Genomic DNA, 23467 nt, shown 5'->3' with positions numbered 1-23467 from the left:
CTGTCTCCAGGGCCGGGCACAGCTCGTTTGACTCCAAGGAGCAGCGAGTCGGTCATCTCTGTTCCTGCCATTGTCACCCTCAGTGCCCTTGCAGCTGTACTGCGTGAGCTCGGCTCGACTGTCTAGCAAACGCACACCTGGCATTTGTCTACCTGTTACAGAACTCCGCCCAGCCACGGTGGAGCGAGGAATTAACACTGCTTTGAAACAACCGCTCTGGTAGAGGAACAAGAAACCAGCGGGTGTGTGTGCTGCCCTGTGAGCGCCAGTGTCTGCACAGATGCTGTCATCTGGACAGGCTGAGCGCCAAGCATGGGAAAATGCAGCTCAGAGCCATGGTCAGACATCAGTGGAAACCTCACGGGCCAGAGTTGTCAGGTGGCTTTGACCCTCAGCGCCACACGGGCCCCGCTGCATTGTCTACATGCGCAGTTGGGCAGCCTGACTCGCGGCCCCTCTGCCACTCAGTCCCCCTGAGAGCCAGGCCCCTGCCTCAGACTGGGGTCTGGGTCCTGGGAGATGCAGGGGTGCAGTGAGGCTGCAGCAAGGACTCGTCGGGCTTAAGGGGAGCCCCAAATCCCAAAGGAGGCAGGCTATCACCCCAGGCATCTGCCAGCTGGCTAGTATGGCATGAGCTGGGCAGGCAGGGACAGTCATTCATTCACCCGTTCACTCAGTGGGAGCATGTGTTCTGCTCAGGCTGGTGGTGCAGGTGGTGTAAGCCCTAGGACCATGGAATGAGATTTCAGAAAGATTTGCAAAGTGCTTCAAACCTCTAATGGCAGGGGCTGGGCCCATGCCATGCCTGGACACAAGCTCCAAAGATAGAGCCGCAGACCTAAGGACTGCTTTCCTCGAGGGTCAGGTGGACTCTGGGCGACAAAAAGGCTGATGGAGCACAGACGATGCAGGATGCAGCCCCCAGCGTGGGGCATCAGAGCAGGCACATGCCATTGGGTGGGAGATGGGGATCTGGTGGTGGCGTTCCACCTGGGGGCTCCTTGCAGGCACCCGGGCAGGGGTGCAGGTGCCCGGGCGAGGCTGCAGGAGTTCCTGGGACGAGCCTGGGAGGAGTCAGGGGCTGGCTGGGTCAGCAGTGAGTGTCCCATGTCTGGGGACCCCTGATCAGGCTTGGCCACACGGGTAGAACCAGAGCTATCCACACTGAAGTGGATCCGGGCACCCTGGCCCCCAGACCTGGCCGACATCTGAATGGAGCAGTGGCGCCCGGCCTTTCCTGTTTCTGGTGTTCCTCGTTTAGCCACCACAGGCAGTGCTTGAGGACAAAAGCATTGGGTGACAGCTCCCAGTGGGTGAGGGCCCCCGAAACACTGTGCCATTCTGGAAAGAAGCTCGGAGCCCAGCCTCCCCAGCTCCTGAGCCAAGAGCGTACAACGCGCCCCCTCCAGCCTGAGCGACCCCATGGAGGACACGCCCCATGGCCCCTCCCACGGGAAGGGGGCGAGGCTCACAGTGCAGGTGTCACAGCTGGCCGGGCCCACTGGAGCGCCCTCTCCTCCACACAACCTTCAGAGGTTCTTCCAGCCCAGGACCTCTGGGGAGGTGGGGTGGGGTGAGGGGGTGCCTGGCCGCAGCTCAGCAGCCCCAGGTGGGCTGTGGCACCCCGCTCTGAAGGCAACCCCCAGACGCTGGCTGGCTGCTCTTGGGTCAGTGGTATTTGAGCAGCTGTGTTGACTGGGAAGGCTCTCAAATGGCTCGTGAATGAACTAGTAACAAAGTGTGGACGGCTGATAGAACAGAATCACCCTATGGCACCATGCGTGTTCGTTATTTTTTTGAGATAAAATTTGTATAACATCGAATCAACCATTTTAAAGTGAACAGTTCAGTGACATAAGTACATTTACACTGTTGCACAACCATCACCTCTGTCTAGTTCCAGAACATTCCATCACCCCAAAAGAAAACCCCGCATGGATCAGCAGTCACTCCCTTCCCCTCCCCCAGCCCCTGGCAACCCCTAATCCCCTTTCTGCCCCTCTGGACTTGCCTGTTGTGGACGCTGCATGTCATGAGAATGATGAGCTATGAGCTCTCATGTCCGCCTTCCCTCTCTGAGCGTGGGGTTTGAGGTCCATCCACGCTGTGCCGAGCACAGTTTCTAAGAACAGCTTCCTTAAGGGAAATCACAGAGCGTGGTGTGGCCTCCTGAAGGGGCTGTGGGATGGGGGCTCTGCCTTGTTTCTCCACCTTTTTTTCTGACCTCCCGGCTCCCTGACATCCTCTGAAGGCCACCTTGTGGTCCTAGTCCACACCTCTGAGTGCCTGTGGGTCTTGGGGGAATTCTTGGCCTTGCTGTCCAGTTACTCAAATTCTGCTCTTTCTCCTTCTGCTTCAGGCTTTAACCCCCGCTTCTCCACCTTCCGCCCCCCCACCCCGCCCTGTCACTCTCTTCCATTGCTCCCCCTTTCTAACGCCTCAGGCCACTGGCATTTCTCAATCCTTATCCAGCATCAGAACCAGAGGGCTTGTTAAAATGGGGGTGGGGCCTCCAGAGTGTGGGTGGGGCCTGAGAATTTGCATTTCTAAGGAGGTCCCAGGTGATGCCCCTGGGGCTGCTCCCCGCGGTGGGCCCCACCCTGGCACCTGGGAGAATCAGCTGCAGATGAGAGTGCTGCTGGGCCGGCGGCCTCAGGTCTGACTCAGGTCTGGGCGGGGCCCTGGCTGTCGTAGAAGCCCCGCCACACCCCATGGTTCTAACAGAGCGGGGGCTGCGGGTGCTTCAGCAGAGGGAAGACAAGATGCTGAGACCCAGAGCAGGGAGCCACGGGGCTGGTTTCCCACAGCCGCACTCCACAGGCCCACATTCACAGTTTATCGATGTTGCGTATTTTCATTCTGAAAAGGCTTTGTGGTTCTTTCTATCGTATTTCTCTGCAACAAAAACAGGTATGCCAATCAAAATAAAAGTTTAAAAAGTTCTGTGAGTATCAGGTGCTATGTGCTCAATAATTTCTTTTGGATTATCCTTTAATATTAGTACAAAAATGCATAGAACTGCACATATTATAATTATCATAAATTTTGATAAAATATTTTAAAACACAATAAGCAATTTTTTGGAAAATGCATCTCTTGCTTCGATGGGTCTTTGGGTTTTCTCCTAGTTCGTGTATTGTTTACTGATGGAATGAAACGGTGCTCAGTGGACCTTAAAATCACATCGACAGTAATGCTTTGGGCCACTAGGAAGTCTGGGCTTATATGAGTATTTCCACAACTGGTTAAATGCCTTATTTAAACTGGAATTGACAATGTATTGGTGTTAATTAGATTAAATCAAATCAGTATGTGATAGGACTGAACAGGTAAGTAAAGATGGTGACAGGGAACAATAGAAAGGCAGGTGCCCGAATAGAAAGTGGCTTCCGGTTTACAGTATCAGCGTTAGTTGTCTACGGCTGCGTAACGTGTATTACCCCAAAACTTAACAGCCACTGTGTATTCTTTCAGTTTCTGAGGACCAGGAATCCAGCAGCAGCTTAGCTGGGTAGTTCTGGCTCAAGGCGTCTCTCAAGGTTGCAGTCAAGATGTTGGTGGGGCTGCATCATCTGAAGGCTCAACTGGGGACGGAGGATCCACGCCCAAGGAGGCTCCCTTGCAGGGCTGGCAGTCGTGGTTACTGGTTGTTGACTCGATGCTTTAGTGCTTTACCACGTGACCTCTTTGGCAGGATAGCCTGGACTGTTTTACGCGGCAATTGGGCTCTGAGAGGGAGAGGGAGAGACGGAGAGAGGGAGAGACGGAGAGAGGGAGAGACGGAGAGAGGGAGAGACAGAGAGAGACGGAGGAGAGAGAGGGAGGCAGAGAGGGAGGGAGAGGGCTAGAGAGAGACAGAGGCGTGGGGAGGTGGGGCGGGGGACGGGGTGGGGGGGGGAGTTCTGATATGCGTCCTTGTCCTCAAAGGTGCATCACTGATCCATCGGAAGTAAAATGTGAGACTTCTCCCTCCTCCTTGAATTCTGCAATCAGGCGGCTGACAGGAGGCTGAGGATGAGATGTGAAGGCAGAGCGGTGTGCGTGTGGGGAGGAGAGTGGAGCTCCTCCTCCCTGCCCAGAAGAGGGAGGAAGCGAGAGGTGTTTCGTAGAGTGTGGTTTGGATACTTACGTCTCCTAGTTCTGAGAAACTTAGTGGACGGACAGAGGGAAGGACGCAGAGACTTGCCCTAGTGTCTCCTAGGTGGACTCAGGGACCCCCTATGGCCACCTTTGTGTTCTTCCTGAGATTGTCATCACTCACACAGGACTGTCCCAGGATCAATGCGTCCTTGGGCAGGTGCAGGGTGGAAGAGATGTGGTCAGAGGGGACTGTCAGCCTGCAGTCCTGCCTTTCGGCCCTCCCACTGTGGCCCCAATGCCCCCTTTCTCACACCACGCTTTCACTTTTCAGTTCCAGGACCGAGTCCGTCCCTTGAAGCTCTTGGCCTGCGTCCCCCGCGGGCTGCCTGAATGCCCCAGGGGAGTTGAGGACCCTTGCTTTGGGGTCACATCCCTCGTCTGGGCGTGGTTGCCCCTCCTCTGCTCTTGCTCCTCTCTCACCGGGATCGTTGCTACCTCCTCTGAGGGCTGTGTATGGCCTTGGCCTGTCCGGCGCTCCTCACTTTGCCTTGCTAACAGCTGCCCACTGGCCTTGGGGCCCACGCCTTTGCCGGGAGGAGGCTCTGGGACAGGAGAAAGCTCAGGCGCAGCATGGGCCCTCCTTATCTCACGTGGGCTGGGTGGAAAGGTGAGACGGGCCAAGTTCCCCCAGACTGCAGGCTGGCCCTTGTGGAGGGACATCGAGCAGCTGTGCTCAGCAGCCTCTGCAGGAGGGCCAGCCAGCCCACTCAGGCGATGCCTGCCAGACCAGAGGCTGGACTTTTAAACTTAAAATAGGTTGTTTTGAGTAGGCAATGCGTGCTCGTGGCTCGAAGTTGCGTAGAGTGATGGTGAGTTCCTCCCCCCCGTGTCTGCTGGCTGCTTGCTTTGTGCACGTTTACCAAGTGGTGCCCTGTGATCTTCACCATCCTGATTCCTCTTGAGGACCTATCTGGGCACTTGTGTCAGGGAAAACATGCAGATGCGCCTCCTTCCTTTTAGTGGCTGGAATGTGTCCCTCACGTCCACATTCTGACCTTTACTCAAGTCCCCTCGTGACTGACAGTCAACTTGTTTCCGTCTTCTGCTCTTGCACATGACACTGCCATCATAGTCTTGTTCACATGTCTTTGTGAATATGGGGCGTAAATCTGTAAAAACGTCCTAAATGGGAATCACTGAGTCAGAAGGGATTGCTGTTTTAAATACTGAAGGACTGCCCCAAACAGGAGGTACTGACTCATGCGCCCACCAGATGCAAGAGAGCAACATGGCCCCACACAGCAAAGACAGCAGCACTCGGCTCCGGTCCCACCTTCCCAACAGTTGTGGGGAGCTCTTAAGGCCTCTACTGGACTTTCTGCTCAATGGCAGCTCCTTTGTGAGCATATCAGGATGAGATGCTCCTGTACATTCTTCTCTGCCTGACGCTCCCGTCCTCTCCTTTCTCCACCCAGAAACTCCATCGCATCCTTCAAGGCCTGGCTCATGCACATTTTCTTCCAAGATTCCCTCCCTGATGTGCAGTGAGGTCTCCCCTCTAACTTTGTGCACAGACTCCTCCGTTCCAGGGGGCCATTCAGTAGAAGAGGCCTGCCTCTGCTTCACAGTGAGAGGACACGGTGCAGGGCTGCGGGCTCATTTATTTTCCACATCTGTTTAGAAACATCTTCTTTTATTCTTCAAAATGCTTTATCTGGAATATGACACTTTTTAAAGACTCATGTCTCCCTAAATCACTCTTGATGCTTCATTATTATTATTATTATTATTTTTTTTAAAGATTTTATTCTTTCCTTTTTCTCCCCAAAGCCCCCCGGTACATAGTTGTGTATTCTTTGTTGTGGGTTCCTCTAGTTGTGGCATGTGGGACGCTGCCTCAGCGTGGTCTGACAAACAGTGCCATGTCCGCGCCCAGGATTCGAACCGACGAAACACTGGGCCGCCTGCAGCGGAGCGCGCGAACTTAACCACTCGGCCACGGGGCCAGCCCAACATTATTATTATTTTTTGAGGAAGATTAGCCTTGAGCTAACATCTGTGCCCATCTTCCTCTATTTTATATGTGGGACGCCTGCCACAGCTTGATAAGCAGTGTGTAGGTCCACACCCAGGATCCGAACCGGCAAACCCTGGGCCGCTGAAGTGGAGCCAGTGAACTTAACTGCTATACCACCGGGCCAGCCCCTTGATGCTGCATTTTTGACCAACGTGAGAAAAATGCAGAGGCCATACAGCGATTCGTGTCTTGTCTTCAGTCTGGCTGAGCAGTGGCATGTAGGCCCCCTGCCAGCTCTCCCGCACACCCGCGTCTCGCCCTTCTGCATCTCTGTCCACTCTGCCTTCAGAACGTGTCTATTCTGTCCAAGCCTCGCCTCTCCCCAGGACATCCCAAATCCAACTAGCAAAAGCTTTCACCTCTGCCTCACAGGGAGGGGTAGATGTGCCCCTGGCCTTGCTGTGGCTCCTGAGGACAGAGCTGAGATGTCAGTGGACTCAAGGACGTAAGGATGTGGCAACAGGAGTGACACACAGACGTCCCCAAGGTGAGGCTTTCCTGGAGAGCCATGGAGGCTCAGGCACAAAGCACAACAGCTGGGAGCAAGGCCCCTGTGCCCGGGGAGAAGCTCCTGGCTGTCTCTGCCCCAGCCAGCCCAGCTCACCACTGACAGGCTGGACTTCATGACCTCCGAGGTCAGCTTTTAGAAGCACCCCCGGTTCTGGGTGGTGTGAAAGGTAATAAACAGAAATCTCATTTCAAATGGAGTCGGGAGGACAGAAAGGGGAGCTCCTACACCCTACCACTCCATGTCAATCGCAGACCTGACAGGAAGAAGCCTGCTTTGCTACCCCAGCAGAGGGAGATTTTCTCCCAGCTCAGCAACAGCCCAGCCAGTGGAGACTGTCACAGCTCAGCCAGTGAAGAGCTACCAGGCTTAGGCTCCCAGCTTCCTCCAGTGGACTCTGTTTATAACAGCCCCTCCCAGCTCCCTTCTCCTCCGTAAAAGAACAGACCTCTCCTTTGTTCTCCAGACTTGCTTGTGGTTCGCCGTAGGTTGCATGTCTCAGATTGCAATTCTTTGCTGTTCTCAAATAAACTCATTTTTGCCAGTAAAATAACTGCCTGTTTTATTTTTAAGGTCAACAGTGGTCACCTACTGTGGGTTGAATTGTGTCCTCTAAAAAGATATGCTGAAGTCCAGACCCCCAGTACCTGCAAATGTGACCTTATTTGGAGATAGGATCAACACAGATGAAATTAGTTAAGATAAGGTCAGACTGGAGTAGAGGGGATGCTAATCCAATGACTGGTGTCCTTATGTGGAGGCTGAGTGAAGACACAGACACAGGGAGAAGCCACATGATGACAGAGGCAGAGGTTGGGGTGATGCTGACACAAGCCAGGGAACTCCAAGGGTTGCTGGCAAATGCCAGAAGCTGGAAGAGGCAGGAAGGATTCTTCCCAGAATCTTCAGAGGGAGTGCGGCCCGGCAGACACCTTGGTTTCAGACTTCTGGCCTCCAGGCTTGTGAGAGGATAAATTTCTGTTCTTTTAAACACCCCATTTGTGCTCCTTTGTTACGGCAGCCTCAGGAAGCTAACACACCTGTCATCTCAGGTCTCGCCACTGCCTACTTGGCCATCACATGGAAAGAACCAGCACCTCTCTTCCCCGCGGTGCACTTCTCCTGCCCACCCTGTAGGTGGTGCCCCCCGGTGACCCCCGTGCGAGGATGGAGACCCCATGCGCTCTGAGAGCACATGACGCATCCGATTGAGAGATGAGGATCAGTCACTCCCCTCTCCACAAGGTGAAGGATCCTAACTTCAACCTGGGGGCTCTGAAGAAGCCAGCAGCACGCGTGGAGGGTCTCAAGTGGGAGAATGCTCCATGGGTTCTGCCATGCCGGCTGTCTTGGGTCGCAGCCAAAAGACACGGCTTATTTTTCTTGCCTTTCAGTGGTGAGCTGCTGTCAGAAGGCAGGGCCTCCCTGGGGTAAACACGCCTGAGATGGGTGTTTACTCGCAGGTGCTGGTCGGGCTGAGGGATGCTGGACAGGGAGGTGCTGGAGCCCCAGGCCTAGGGCCTCAGAGACCCTCGCCCACTCTTTGTCCAATCAGAGCACCTCTTCAGACTGTGCCCTAATGCCACCTGTCTTTCAGATAACTTCAACAGACTCAGGGCTCATTGAATCCCACACAGAGTTTCTGGGCCCCCATTTTCACAAGCATTTATCCCCATTCTGGAACAGTAACTCTTCCTCCCTGACAAGACAGAGAGAACCGCAGCTCTGGCCCCTTCAGGACCAGGAGCCCACACTAGGCCGGCGCCCAGCGAAGCCCCTGCTCCCCCCTCCCCCAGCACCCGCTGTGCATAACTGCTCCAAGGTGGCCTCCCACCCGAGAGGTGCCACTCTGTCCGACGGTGTCCCAGGTGGCTCCTGGAGTAGCTCCCAGGCCTCTGCTCCTGGGGATGAGCCTCGAGACCCCAGGACCCTCTCCTAGCACTGCACCACCAGGTCTGGGAGAAGCAAAGGGGCGCCGGTCAGCAGGGAATGTTCCAGCTTTGGTTAGAGTGAGAAGGCTCAGGGGACGGGCGCTGGGGGCAAGGGCTGGAGGGCCGGAGGCTGGGAGAGGGCAGGAGTCCACAGAGATGTGGCCACCGTTCACACTCGGGCCACCTTCCTCCCCAAACCGCCAAGTGCGAGGAAGCAGGAGGGTTAAATGCATTTGTCCTAAAGGCCTGGATCATGTCCTACACCTGACGTGTGGGTCAGAAGCCCCCAAATTAGACTTCAAGTCCACGCAGAGAGAGGCCCTACCGTGTGCCAGGCCCTGCTCCACAGAATGACGGAGGGTGGGTCTGCTTTCTGCTTCAGGGGACCCCAGGATGAAAGGTGTGAGTTCCCGGAGGCTGCGCGGCGTTAGAGAGTGTCTGCTGCAGCTTATACCACCGAATCCATCCGTGCCTTTGTTCTTGGTGACTACGAGTCTCCCGGCCCAGGGGAGGGGGCTGGGCGAAGACCCTCCTATAATGGGCCCTGGTCACCTGCTTTGTACCAATTCAGGGAAGCAGGGCGGCGGCCACCACTGGTGTTCCATTGTACAGACGAGGCAATGGCAGCTCAGTGAGGTGAAGGGGTTCACCCTCCCTCTTTCATCCACCGGGTGGTGTACGCTCAGTCCAGAACCCTGACTTGGAGCAGTGACATACAGAGGCAGCAGGGAGCCACAGGGCTCGGTAGCAGGCCAACTTCAGATGGAGTGGGTGCTTCCCCTTTGAGGAAATGATCTCCACCCCGCAGGGACTCGGCCCTGGGGGCGGGGGTTGCAGGGAGCATGTGCCTGCCTCTGACCTGGCAGAGGGACGCCTGGGAGCCCTGAGCTCACTCAGACCTGTGTGCCAGCTCTTCACGGCCACCCGGAGGGGGAGCCGGGGCCTCCGGGCACCCGGATGGACAGCTCCTCCCTGAGATGTCCTTAGGAAAAGGGGGATCCAGCCTCTCCTCTTCAGGAGCCGTTTATAAGAATGGTCTCAGTGCTCATGGCAACTCACATCGCCGGCGGTGTCGCCAGCTAAGAAAGATGGCAGAGAGAAGAGTGTGTGTCCGTATGTTGATGCCTTATATATCATGTATCTATGATTCTTGCTGCAATATACCAAGATGCTAAGTGATTATCTCTGACAGTAGGATTATGGATAATTTTCATTTTCTTCTTTTTGTCATCAGTATGTGATGAGGTTTCAACAATGAACCTATTTTTACTTGTGTAATAAGAAAAACAAAGTTATTTTTAAAAGCAAATGTATGTCTAAGTGATGTAATTTGTTTGCTGGCCAGAACAGACTAGAACCGGGGTAGGCCACTGCAGAGCCTTTCCTACTGACAGCTCCCCTCAGATCTGTCAGCGGGGATAAAGCTGTACACGCTCAGTGGCCTTTCTGTCATTGTTATTTTAACAAGTTATCCAAATAAGACATGAGTAGTGCATTCCTGTGGAACAACACAGAAGTGTATCATCTGGCCTGGGGAGGACCCGGGCCACAAACTTGCTGTAATTTCAGAATTCTACTGAGAATCATGCAGTTCTTCAAATCACAATTTGACCAGCATATTTCTCCTATTTGACCTGGGTTAACATTATGCAATGGGAGAGGGACATGCTTAACATGGGGTCTGCGATGCCCACTCTCCCACAGCCCCCAACAAATGCATCGCTCAGTGAAAATGAATATTTAGTTATTCTGTTGCTGATTTGATTACCAACACCGAAAAAAGGACTAATACTGTGACATGCTTTATGTATCTACTTTTATCTTAAACAATGACTTAACATGTCTTTTCTGTGATGGTGGGTTTTTTTTGTTGTTTTTTGGGTTTTTTTGGTGAGGAAGACTGGCCCTGAGCTAACATCTGTGCCCATCTTCCTCTATTTTGCATGTGGGACGCCTCCACAGCATGGCTTGATGAGTGGTGTAGGTCTGCACCTGGGATCCGAACCCGCTAACCCTGGCCGCCAAAGCAGAGCACACCAAACTTAACCGCTATGCCACCAGGCTGGCCCCAAATGATGATGGTTTTTTTGGGCTGAGTTATGTCCCCAAAATTCATACGTTAGAGTCCTAACCCCAGTACCTCTGAGTGTGACTGTATTTGGAGACAGGGTCTTTAGAGAGGTGATTAAGGTTAAATGAGGTCATTGGAGTGGGGCCCTAATCCAATAAGACTGGTGTCCTTACGAGAAGAGGCGATCAGGACACAGACACACAGAAGACCATGTGAGGACCCGGGGAGCAGACGGCCATTTGCCAGAGGCAGTGTTGCATGTGGACCTGAGCCCTCCACGCTGCCATGGCACTTTGGGTGGCAATTCGCCTGTGGCCTCATGTCCTCGAAATCTGTGTTCCTCTGACTGTCTCCTGCTTCTCTTCCTTTCCTCTCCCCACGGGGCTCAGTTCTTTCTAGAACACTCGAGCTCTTTCCCGCCTTGTGGCTTCCCACTGCCTGAGAAGAACATGCTGGCTCCAACCACCGTCCTCAGAGAGGCTTGCTGCCACCGAGTTGAGGGCCGACCCTCTCCTGCCACCATCTCTACATCTGATCTCGCTCACTGCTGGGCTTACCTGTCTGAGCACTGCACTCAGGTGCCCCTCTCCCAGCTCCTGCCATGACCAGTGAGCAGAAGTGCCTCTTGTGCATGGCTACAGCTCAGCACCTAGACTGTGGCTGGCACAGAGTAAGTGCTCCATCAGGATAATCACTGAGTGCACGAATGACTCGTTGCTTCGGAAGTTATCAGCAGCTCTGCTGGAAAGCACCATGATGCAGTAACATGCATGCCCATTGAGGCATCTGTTTCTTTGGGGAAACCCATGGGGTCTTGTGACAGGAAGGCCTCAGTCACCCTCCAACCTCTTGACCCAAGTATTGCAGTTAGGCCCAATCTTGCATCCAAGCACGCGCATCACACGTTTCCTGGGCACCTCCTGGATGCTGGGAGCTGAGGGATCAAGGCTTAGTGGAGCGAGGAGCTCACAGCCTGTGCCGAGATGGCAGGAGAAGCTGGAGGACCAAGAGGGGGAGAGTAAAGAAAGGGAAGAGGCACAAGTCCTCAGATGGGCACAGCATGAGGGCATGTCTCCTAGGATGGAGAAGGAGCCCAGAGGGAACCAGCACCTGGGCAGTGGGTGTAGCTGAAGCATTTCTCAAAGTGGGGTCAGGGCACTCCTAGTCTCAAACTGGAACCCCCAGGAGTTCCTGTGCACCAGACTTTGAGAACCACTGTCCTGGAGCAGTCCCTTAGCAGACGGAATAAATGGCCCTTAGAGGGAAGAGGTGGTAGGGCTGAGCAGAGAGGGGACACCCTTAGGAATGAGGACCTTGGAGAGGAGGAGGCGGGGATGGACAACCAAGGTGGTCCCAGTGGCTGTGGACTGCAAAAGTGAATGGTCTCATCCACAGTGCAAGAGGGCAATGCAGAACTGAGCAGTGTGTGGGTCTGGTCACAGAAGGAGCAGGCATTGCAGGCTATGGATTCCTATTTCCCTTTGAAAGTGAGGTTGCTCAGCTGTGGGTGAAGAGAGGAGAGTGCAGAGAGCCACTCAGGGAGGGCACATGAGCCTCTGATCTTTGGGGGTCCCACAGGTCAGCTCGTGGGCGTGCAGCAGGCGGGAGTCATGAGGTCTGCAGGGGAGTCTAGGAAGGAGGTTGATGATGAGAATAGTGTTGGTGGTAATAACAATGAGACTGTGCATTCACTCTGATCCCCACAGCTCCCCACCCCCACCACTGAGGCAGGCTCCATCATGACCTCATCGGTCGCACTGACCAGGCAGAGCCACTCACCCAAGCCCACATGGGCAAGAATATATTGCTAAAGGAAATCTTAATGCAGGGCTAAGAAAATCCACAAGTGCCCCAAACTCTATTTCTATTGAAGCTAAAACTGTGTGCTAAAGAGCCTTGCTGTCACTGACTGCCCCCAAATATATTTTAAATTGAACACACGGGTCCCTGACAGCATTTGCACGTCCTGTGTCCTTGGAAAATGTGACTTTAAAAATGTCTTATAAGGACATAAGGATAGGAGACCACCAACAGAGGCTAAAATACTCTGATTTGGAGCCAGTATGGGGCCAATTGACTATCCGGCAAGTGGCCAGTGGGCAGCCACCATGGATCTCACACTTTCTTCTCTCCCGGTAGCTCTTTCTGGAGGCATCACAAGTCAGCAGCTTCCCCTTCCCAGCTCCCAAGGTCCCTGTGGCAGGGAGGGTGGCGTCCCTTCTCTCCAGACCCCTTCCTACACAGGCGCTCAGGATACGCCCAGCCCCAGCGAGGCTCTGTGCTCTGCCGGCGAGCGCGGCTGGGGCGCAAACCCAGGCGCAGACCGGGCCCCGGCCCCGCAGATTGCCCCAGATCCCACAAGTGCGGGCGGGCAGACCTCGTTCATCTTCATCCCGCTTCGGAGCGCTTGGGCGAGCGCTGGCAGAGAGCGATGCGTCCCGTCGGTCTCCCCAGAGCCTGGCCTTCTCGTTGCATTCCTGAGTCTGCAGGGAACCGGCAGAGGGATGGCGCTCCGCCGGGTCCCCGGGTGCAGGGCGGAGGTGCGCGCCTCCCCTCCGGGACTCCGGGTGATTCACATCAAACAGTGGGCGCCTTTGTTCTTGCCGGCTCTGCGTGCGCACGCGGGGCTTTCTTGCTCCTCGGCGGCCTCGAGGCGTGAGCACGCCCGTGGTCGCCCGGCGGGGCCACGCTAATTACAGCTCTGCCTGCTCCCGCCCTCCGCGCCTTTGAAGTGGGTGCCGCTGCCCCGCCGGCCTCGCACCCCGGTAATTGCAGCTTCCCTCCAGGGCCGGCTGCAAGTTTCCCTTGGTCTTTTCAGCAGGTTGTTGGAGGAAATTACAATGCAGCTCCCAGTAGAAGGTAAAACCTATGCTTTTATCGGGTTTAGATTAATGTGGGTTAATCTGTAAAGAATTTTAAGAACATGCTTTGTGTGGTAAGGATGGGCTTTGCCTGGAGGCGGGAACTGGTGTCCCGGGCAAGTTGAAAATGACAGGCTTGGTGAACCAGGCAGAGGAAGCAGCCTGGTGGCCTCAGCACCGAGGCTGAGGCGGTGCCCTCTGTGGTGCCTGGGAGCAAACCTGCCCCACATTCCTCATCCTGCCTTTAGAGCATTGTAGTCAAGAATAGCACCAAGCAGAAAGCCCTCACTAGTTCGCCGTTTTTGCATCTGCTCCCTTTTTTATAACTAGTTAATTAACTTGAGTGATTAAAGTCATTCGGCTTTAGGTTTTTTTAAATAAGCCAAAAACCAGTTAATGGGGGGAAAAGGAGGGAAATGTTTCCTTCTAACCGCCCCCCTCTTTGGTTCTCTGTAAGAAAACGTAACGGGTGAGGCCTTTAGAGATGACCACTGCGGCAGTAAATGTGCTTCTAGAAATCATTACTTGGGGTAAGGACAGAGAGTTGTGGTGCTGAGAAAAGTAATAAATAGAAATTCAGTATGGCTTCCCCTGGCCGTGCTCCTGGTAACAATGAGTTGCCTTCCTTCTTTCTGGAATGGATGGCTTCCCTCAGCCCTGTCTACATCTGCTCTCCACACTCTTACATGAGACCCACTGTGAGCAAACCTGGCTGAGCCCAGAACCTTCAAAGGAAAACTCCCAGGGCCCTCCTTGAACCACAAATATGACACAATTTACTGAACCCTTGGACAGGGTTTATCTGGGTGGAGTCCATACTAAAGAATCTCTTAGAAGCTTATGGGATCTTATTAGAGGTCAGAAGAGTGTAGAAACAGTAAATAAATGCCTAAGGCCTGTCATAACCTACTTAGGGAATAGAGGGACCCCCTGAAAACAGATCCTACCATCTGAATCCACGTAAATGGAGCCCATTGAAATTCCGTAGGAGTGGTTTCCAGACTTAAATTTTAATTTAGAAGAATCTTTCTCTCCTAGAGTGACATTGCCTGGAACTTCAATTTCTAAGAATAATAAAAGCAGAACTCCCCCGTTTGCAGAGAGGTCAGGAGCCGGGAGCCTCACCTTCTCAGCTCAGATTCCTCCCCCTCCTCCTCCCCTCTCCTCTTCTTCCTTCTCCTTCCTTTCCTCTTCCTCCTCAACCTCAGCTCTCCCCTCCCCACCCTAGGGTGTGCCTTGGAAGACAATTTAAGAAGCATTGCCTTAGGTGTAGTTAGCTTCTCCGGAGAAACGGATATATATACATATACATATGGAGAGAGATAGAGAGAGAGTTTAAAGAATTGGCTCATGGGACCATGGAGGCTAGCAAGTCCAAAAAGTCGAAAGTCGGCCAAGTGGGCTGCAGGCTGGAGAACCAAGAAAGAATTGACACCGCATCTCAAATCTGAATGCAGACTTCTGGCAGAGTTCCTTCCTCCTGGAAGGAACCTAGTCTTTTTCTTAGAGACCTTCAACCAACTGGATGAGGCTCACTCACATTAGGGCAGATCCAAATGCTAATCTCATGTTAAAAATGCCTTCACAAAAATATCCAGACCTGTTTGACCAAATATCTGACTACTGTGGCCCAGTCAAACTGACACATAAAATTAACCATCACACTAGCGAACTTCAGAGCGTCATTCATTACCCAAATGAGGGCACTTTCTCCCAGAACATTTCCTGACAATAGTCAAAGTATTCTAGACCGTGGAAAAGCATGGGAAGCACCCCAATTAATTTTATAAAGCTAGCATAACCTTAGTATCAACCCACAGTGAGGATAGGAAGTTTATTAATTCATTACAGATTATTGAATGCTGTGTACAAGGGTGAGTCCAAAGAGGCATGGTCTGGGCTTGTGGAGCTTCCAGTCTGGGGAGAAAGACAGACATCATGCAGAGGATCACCTGAGTGAGTGATCAAAAGCGCCCTGGAGGAGAGGTGCACTCCCCAGAGGAGTTAATTAGGCCAAGGAAGGAGGAGGGTGTCGGGGAGAAGGCCGAGCCTGGGAACAGGCCCAGTAGGAAGAGGTACATCCTGCATGGGGGTCTGAGACAAACCCCATAGGCTGGAGCCCAGAGGGAGGGCGTGTGTGTGGAGGGGTGAAACTGTAGCCGGGTGGTGGGCAAGGCCAAACCCCAGGGCCTAGTAGGCCACACCCTGAATGTTATCTTTATTCTGGAAACAACCTGAAGCCACTGAAGGGAAATCAGTCCGGCCAGGTTTGAATTCTGCAGAGACTGCTACGGACAGGTACAGGAGGCCTGGAGGGGTGCCGGCCACAGCAGCGTGGAATGAAGGTGGCTGGACCAGAAAGGCAGCGGGGGCAGGGGGCAGACGTGTTTAAGGGTGAACTCAATGGGACTTCCTGAGGGAGGAGGCAAGAATGAGTTCCGGGTTTCTGGCCTGTATCCCTGGGAACGCTGGGACAGTGCCTTTGAGACACCCAGGAGGATGTCAGGTGGGTAGCTGCAAATAGAGCCTGGTGCTCGGCACAGAGGGGCAGACTGTGACACGTGTTTCTCTGCCTTATGCATCCAAGGAAACACTGGGACCCGAGGGGGCTGCCTGGAAAGAAAGCAATGAGAAGAGAAGAGTGTGAGTGTGAAAGCAAGTGTTGTAAATGAAACATCGGACCCAATCCAGCAGCATGTTAAAAGAAAAATGCACCCTGACCGCTGAGCCTTACTCCAGGTGTGTAAGGATGGCTCAGCATCGAGAAAGAGACCCTTGTGATTAATTCCATTGACAAATTAAAATAGAAAACGTGAAATCCTATCATGTGCAAAAGCATTTGAGAAAATGCAGTGGCCATTCCTACTTTAAGTAAAAGAGGAAAAGAATAATTCTTTAATATGATGATGCTACCAAACCTCCCAGCCATTCCCACTGAAATCAGGAATGAGATGAGCCCACTGTCGTCCCCGTTTCCAACATTGTTTGGAAGGCTCTCGTTCATCCTATAAAATAAGAAAACAAAGTGGTACCCAAAGAAAAACAGAAGAGCCAAAATTATTTTTATTTGCAGACAATGTTTGTTTACTTAGAAAAACAAGAGACTCAAATCCCTTAGTAAATTTGAGGTTGCTAGATACAAGATAACTGGACAAAAAGAACCAATTTTCTTTCTACTAGTAGTAACCAATTACAAATGGAAATGAGAGATTATGTTCACAATGATGATAAAATTATAAGTAAATTTATAGGATATTTATAGGAACAACTTTATAGAAAAAGTGCAGGACCTCTAGAGTCAAAACTGTAAGTTTTTTTTTATGAACTTAATTCAAGATTGGAATAAACAGAGAGATCTACATGTCCCTGATTGGGAAGACTTCATGTCATGCAAATGCTCATTATTCTGAAATTATCTATACATTTATTACCATTCCTATAAGTATTGCTTTAATTTTTTTTTGCTTTTTTGTTTGATTTTGGTTTGGGAGGTGGTGATGAGAACCGATAGTTTTTGAAGTTCCTGTGGAAGAGCAAATATGTGAGAATTGCTAACACAATTTTGAAAAGGGGAAACTGGTGCGTATGTCCTTTATCTACAGATATGAACCCTGACTATATGCACTGAGATCAACGTAACGTGCTGGCAAAGGAAACAGACAAAGAGATTAGCAGAATGGAGGTTAGTGGAATGGATCCAAGAGTCTGTAGGAGCCCAATTCATCACGCGTGTGGCAGGTGAGGGGGAAAGCAGAGGTATGTAATCAATGGAGCATTCATAACAGCTTTCTGGAAACAGAGTTCAACTCACTGCATTCCACATATCCGAGATCACACTCCAGATGGGGCAGAAGTAAACAAACATGCAACAGGACAGCAGAGAAATGTAAAGATTGTCTTTAAAGACCCATAAGTGTTAAGGAAAATGTTGCTGACTAAATAAAATACCTGGCAAAAGATAGAAGCATCAAAAAGTATGTTAGAAAAAACAAAAACAAAAACATTTAAACCAAAGTATCAAGAAAGAAGTGGTAGGGAGGAAATATTAGTGGCAGCCCTTTCTCAGAAGAAAGGTGGATGGCCTAGCCTACTATCCAAAGAGCTCTCACTCTCCCATTCAATAACCCTAAGAGACCTCTCTTACGGAATCCCTCTCCACATGGAATTCCAGCTGCGCGTCCTGGAGACAACAGCCTCTTGTGCCTCTCCAGGAGCAGTGGGGCCCCGGCGCTGGCTGGCCCTCCTTGTCCAGGCTGCCAAGAATTCAGAAGTCTTTCTAGACTCCCTGTCACATGTCAAGTGCTCTCTTCTGTTCCCCAGAGACCTTTTCAAACATCCTTAGAATAGTGGTCATTAAACACCAAGTTATGGTATATTGTGGAGGAATTTTGTGTCTTTAAATTATTGAAAAGCACTGAGGTTCCACAGTGTCTGCCTGAGTAACAGGTTAGTTTAATAGAGCCCCAAACTCGGGGAATTGGATGGCATCAGCGTTGTATTTTTGTCTCATGGAGTTCTCCTTTCAAATTTCTCCTTTCCCAGCCACTTCTCCTCACTTCCCTGGAGAGAGCGTCCTTCCCGGGAAGCCCAGGGCGGCCCGCCTGTGGTGTTCGCGTCGGTGGACTCAGTGAAATAAGCGGAGTTGTCAGCAGGGTCGACGCAGGCCTCCTGTGTGTCGCTGCAGTGGACAAAGGGGAGCAACGGTCTGCCCCCGAGTTAAACGGGGTGTGTCTGCGGAGCGTCTCGGGAGATTTTCTCTTTTTTCGTTTGGAGGCAGACCCAGGACGGGCTAGTGGGCCGGCCTGAAACTCCAGGGCTGGTGGGGCCTGTGTCTTGCTAACAACTGGGGGTTTTCCCAGCCTGCTTTCCGGGAGTGAAGTCCCGACTCTGTGAGGTTTGGGCAGGCTCTGAACAAACCCCGAAAGAGCTCTGATCTCTGGTCTTGTGGCAGGGACATGCTTGTTCTTTACACATGCGTCTGTCTTAGTGGGTCCTTGGGACACGTCCCCATGACTTTAGTGCGTGTGACGTGGGGAGAAGGATTTCCATGGCAAATGAGCTCGGAGAGAACTGGGGGAGAAAGCTGTAGGCCCGATTCCTCGCTGCTGTTGGCTCAGGGGCTTCAGTGTGGGTGTGCTGGTGTGTCCCCCAGGGAGGGGACGTCCTCCCTCTGCTCACTGTGCATCTCAGAGTGCGTGTGCCCAGGACATGTGTGGAGAGAGGCTGCTTCCTGTCAGTTATATCATCATTTAATTTACAGGGTGTCCCCACGTGCAGGTCTTACAGGGCCGGTCTATAGATGTGGAAGTGAAATTCAGAGCACTTAAGTGGCTTGTCCAGGGTCATAAGGGGACCAGTCTAGAGAAGGAAATTCTGACCTTTTTTGTGCATTTGGTCACATGTTTCTGTAGTTTTGAATACAAGCAAGGTTTCCACTGATTAACCCTAGTTTGTCATCGAGCATATTATGGGTATTACTGGATCAAATGTAATAGAAGGTACATGTGATTTCAATTCTTCAGATCTGGTTGTTATAAAACAACACACGATTTCATTTTTATCAACCAGTTAAAGGTCAGCAAGAGACCTAGGGTCAGAGGTCAACAGTCATGTGGCAAGGTCAGCAGGAATCACAGTGACACTGCCTGGGTTTTTGTCCCTACACAGGTGCCACCTGCCCATCCTGTGGGGAGTCACCCGCCCTCCTGACCTGCCCCTGCCCCTCCCAGGGCCTCTGGCCCACAGAGTGCTCACCAGTTGGAAAGAAGGGAGGAAAGCTCCATGTATTCCATTTACACAGCTGTCCTTCCTTTCACCCACTGGTGGTGAGGAGTTGTACCGTGCACATGAACGTTTCACAGCCCCCGAGATCCAGTGAGGTCAGAAAGTCTCTGTCCTACACCGTGTGCTGGCCGTGCCGGGCTGACACAGGGGCCTGGGGGGTGAGGAGGCCCACTGCATGGGTTCGCCTGGCACTCCGAATGGGGCTGTATGACCCCAGGTAACTGACCCAGTGACTAGCGCGGAAGCCATTGATCGGTTAGTATCTGTGGGAGATGTATATATGTCTATATCGACAGACAGACAGACAGACAGAGACAGAGACAGAGAGAAAGAAAAGGAATCTCTTCAGTCACAGGGGTGCTTTTCCGGAAAGAGCCTTTGACTCACCCTCTCTTCCTTCCCACCTCTCTCTCTCTGTCTCTCTTTGTCTCTGTCACTCTCTCTGTCTCTGTCTCCCTCCCTCTCTTTCTGTCTCCCTCTGTGTCTTTCCCTGTTCTCTCTCTCTGTCTCTCTCTGTCTCTCTTTGTCTCTGTCTCTCCCTCCCCCTCCCGCCCTCCCCCACAACAAGCCCTAAACCCAGGGTCCCTGCTCGTCACAAGCACCTTCTGTGTCAGACCAGCTGCTGCCCAGACCTCAGAGCTGGGGCTTCCCCCGGGGGAACTTGGAAATCACAGTCATAACACCGTCGTTCTGAAATGAGGACAAATGTGCATTTTAGGAGCCTATGAAAGGGGTCCTCCTGACCCAGGGAGAGCTACCCATGAGGGACCACGATGCCAGGGGTCTCCATCCAAGGGCATAAACCGGGCACGGGACGCCCTCGGAGCTCTCTCCCAGCAGGTCCTGTACGCTGTAGGGAGGGGCTGGCAGGCAGGGTGTGTTAAAAAAGAATAATCGCACTTAGGAGCTGTCCTGCCTGGAGCAGCGCTTCACGTTAACTGCAGTTTTGGGAGGGCAGACTGAGTGACCCTGGGCCTTGATGACATGGACCAGCTGTGGGCACGCAGGCGCAGCCGAGGGGTGCGAGCTCCCCTCCCCGGGGCGACGCTTCTCCTCTGTCTTCTCATTAGCTGTTCCCCTTGAAGGACTGACTTCCCTCCGCAGGGAAATTCCTGAAACCCAACAGTTGACAAACCCACACACCCTCGGGAGGGCTGGGCACCAGATAAAAGCCCTCTGCGGTAGCCGACTCCTCCTGGGGACAGCCACTGCTGAGCTTGGGGACCGCCGCTGCCGCCGGGTGCCCAGCAGAGCACAGGGACCTGCGCCCAGAGCCTCGGGGCACACACCCTCGGGGATCTGCTCCTCCGCAGCTGGTGGCCGGCCTCGCGGTCCTAAAAGGCAGGCAGTGCTGCAGTCTACCCCGAGGAAAACAGGTTCTCTGAGTTTTTCTGGTTTGCTCTCAGCTCTCCACTGAACGATCTATTTCTGTCTTTCCTTCGGGAAAAATGCGCTTTGACAATGACTAATCGCAGCCGTGCGGAGATTTTATCAGCTGTCACCTGCACAGCAGGACCCAAGCCCGTGCGGAAATGAGCAGATAGCCAGGCAGCCGCAGCCCCGACCTGCCAGCACACCTGCCTCCCCTGGCAGAGCCGCTAGAAGGTTTCCTGCTGTGGGCGGTGGGCATGTGGCCATCACAGTGACCGCCCTGGGGCCCCGAGGCAGACCCAGGTGTCTGAGGAGCAGCTGCCTCCCCGTGGGCCGAGTGTGGAGCCCCTGGATGGAGCTTGGGACCCCAGCCCCTCATGTCTGTCCTGCTGACGCTGTGTGTCGCACTCCTGCCCCTGGCGACCCCAGGCCGAGGTGCCCAGCAATGGGAGCCCTGCACAGGTAATGGGGTGACACGGGGACAGGGGCGGGGCACCGTGCCAGGAGCCGGGAGGGTGTCGTGCGCGTTGAATGCTGCTTTCTATTGCCGATTCAAGGCCACTGGGGGTCCAGTTGCTTTAGGAGCGCCAGCAGGTAGCACCCTGGGGAGAAGGGCAGAGGTGGGCCGTTGGCGGCAGAGATTAGAGGGAACAGCTTGGCGGTCACAATAGAAACGCGGTTCCTTAAAATGCTAACAGGGTGGGGAGAGTTTCAAAGAGTTAACCAGCTGCCGCCTGCGGCCCTTCACATGTGTTTACCTGCTTTGCCTCTGGGAAGGAAGGCCTTACAGCTGCTCTGGGAAGGAAGGCGCAGAGGCAGGTCCCCCATTCCCTCTCTGGACAGAGAACCCCAGGTCTGCACTCAGCAAAGCACAGGGCCCCCCAGGCCTGATAGTTCTGTCCCAGAGAAGCAAGAAAGGTGGGAACAGTCTCAAACACACCGACACTGGAGCCAAGAGCAGGGCCCTTTGGGGTCAGCCCCCACCCAAGGGGAGAGTGCCACTGGGGACAGAAGGGAAGCCGAGGGGAGATGCTGCCCCCTCCTTTTTAGAAAGGCCATGTGGATTTGCTAATGACCATGACATTATCATACCTTTCTGGAGTTCCTACCTAGAGATTTTATTTATCGAACCTCACCTTAAAAAGCATACTGACGGGAAGGAGACCTGGCCGATAGAAGCCGGTTTCAGGACGTGAGCGAGCGGTGCAGCACACATGGCCTCGGCAAGAGGTCGGGCGGTGTGGGTGTCGGAGGCGCTGGGGTGGTTTGCTCTGTGGATCTGGTTTTATTTGTGAGTTACTCATCCTGGGTCCCTGGAATCCTCTGAAGTCCCCTCCATGTATGGTTCTTGGCTCTGGTGGCACTTGGTTCCCAATGACGTGACCAGGAGATGACCAATGATGACCCAAGTTTGGAACACTGACCTGGGAGGGGTTCTGTAAAGGTCCCCAGCCCCCGGGGAACAGCCAGGGCAGAATGGGGGGAGGTGAGCAGGCCCTGGGGGGCTGGAGCAGCCACCATGTGGGAATGTCGGGGGAGCGCCTGCTCCTTGGCTCCGGGGGCTGCTGCACCTGCCTGTGGGGACTGCCTGGGGACGAATGATTTTACAAACAGTACAAGAGCCAAGTCCATCTGCGGCCAAGCAAAATCCCCTGGATTGCCGCGCTTCCTTCCCTGACAAAGGCCAACACTTGGAGTCCAGGGTGCACGGCAGGAGGACCCCATGCGGCACCGGAGCCCACCATAATCCTGAGCGCACGGCAGTCTCCGTGGTGGGAGATGAGTCACTGACATGTATCTTCATGTTCCCCTCAGCACTGGGAACAGAATCAATCTGCATAAAATAATAATAAAGGTGATTTATAAAGCCCGCCCCCTCTCCCCTGAAGGCGTGTTGCAAATAGTTAAAAGATGACCCAGTTATAAATACCGAGAACTGGGGAGGAAAGATAAAAGTCAAGTCAATAATATTGCACTGAATTTGGACCGCTCCCAAGACACTTGCATAAAGCCGACTCAGGGTGTCAAACGGTTAACAAGGTCACTTTGATTCCATCCAGTTCTGAAAAGCACACGAATTTCCAGTGTAGGGCTGTGTGTGTGGGGAGGTTGGCTCCACTTTCCTTTAGGCCTTGTTTGTGGGTCTGCGCCGCTGTGTGTGTGAAGTGCTAGGGGCCCAGGCTTTGAAGTCCTGGCCCCCGAGCCTGTGACCGCTGACAACATCACCCTGGAGCAGTGATTGGTGGCAGGCAGGCTGTTTGCAACACAGCTGTTGAGGTGCCCCTTGGCGCCACCCTCCTTTCTCATGAGGGCATCGTGCTGGGGAGAGGGGGCCCCTTTGATTGGCAGCAGCATCCCATCTCTCTCTGTCCTGTGTACAGACTCGCTCCATGCTATTAGGTTGCAAATAACTCACTGTAGGGCTGAGGGAACCTTACAGTCGGCTGGGATTTTTGGGAGTCCCGGACCGGGCAGGGCAGTAGAGGGAAGAAAATCTGTCTCTTTATAGCTGCACCTTAGAAGGAGTTAACTCATGGGCAATGGCGGGGCGGCCAGAGTGGTCCAGGAGCTAGAGAACAGAAGGGATGATGGCTCAAGGGGACTGCGTGTCTGTAGGGCTGGTAGGGCTTCAAGTTCAGCGTCCAGGAGGCCTGGGGAGGGACAGTCCTGGAGGCCTGGGGGTTGGAGGGAGGGCCTTGTCTGGATATGTTGTGGCCACTTCTGCCCGGCTTTCTTAAGAGCAGGACAGCAGCTGTGTCCTGGCCAGCTGAAGTGGGCGGGGGA

The 23467-nt window shown here is 53.3% G+C and overlaps 1 protein-coding gene and 1 long non-coding RNA gene across 4 annotated transcripts in view; both read left to right on the top strand.

The window, feature by feature from the left end:
• The first annotated feature begins 13367 nt into the window (after nucleotides 1-13367).
• LOC124231408 (uncharacterized) lies at nucleotides 13368-18971 on the top strand. Of its 3 annotated transcripts, none has more exons than XR_006886513.1 (4): nucleotides 13368-13526; nucleotides 16116-16267; nucleotides 17131-17266; nucleotides 18071-18971. It is a non-coding gene; the product is annotated as an uncharacterized LOC124231408 (long non-coding RNA). The 3 variants fall into 3 exon arrangements; XR_006886515.1 differs by having other exon boundaries at nucleotides 17131-17284; XR_006886514.1 differs by lacking the exon at nucleotides 16116-16267.
• A 1619-nt stretch (nucleotides 18972-20590) lies between these two features.
• TSPEAR (thrombospondin type laminin G domain and EAR repeats) overlaps nucleotides 20591-23467 on the top strand; it is a 166776-nt gene continuing 163899 nt past the window's right edge. Inside the window, exon 1 of the mRNA XM_046648168.1 lies at nucleotides 20591-21145. Coding sequence (XP_046504124.1) covers nucleotides 21061-21145 — 85 coding nt within the window. The 5' untranslated portion in view covers nucleotides 20591-21060. The remainder of the gene's footprint in view (nucleotides 21146-23467) is intronic.

This window comes from Equus quagga, chromosome 21 (genome assembly GCF_021613505.1).
Source record: "Equus quagga isolate Etosha38 chromosome 21, UCLA_HA_Equagga_1.0, whole genome shotgun sequence".
Lineage (NCBI taxonomy): Eukaryota > Metazoa > Chordata > Mammalia > Perissodactyla > Equidae > Equus > Equus quagga.
The sequence above is the reverse complement of the archived record's forward strand: the minus strand, read 5'-3'. Positions and strand labels throughout refer to the sequence as shown.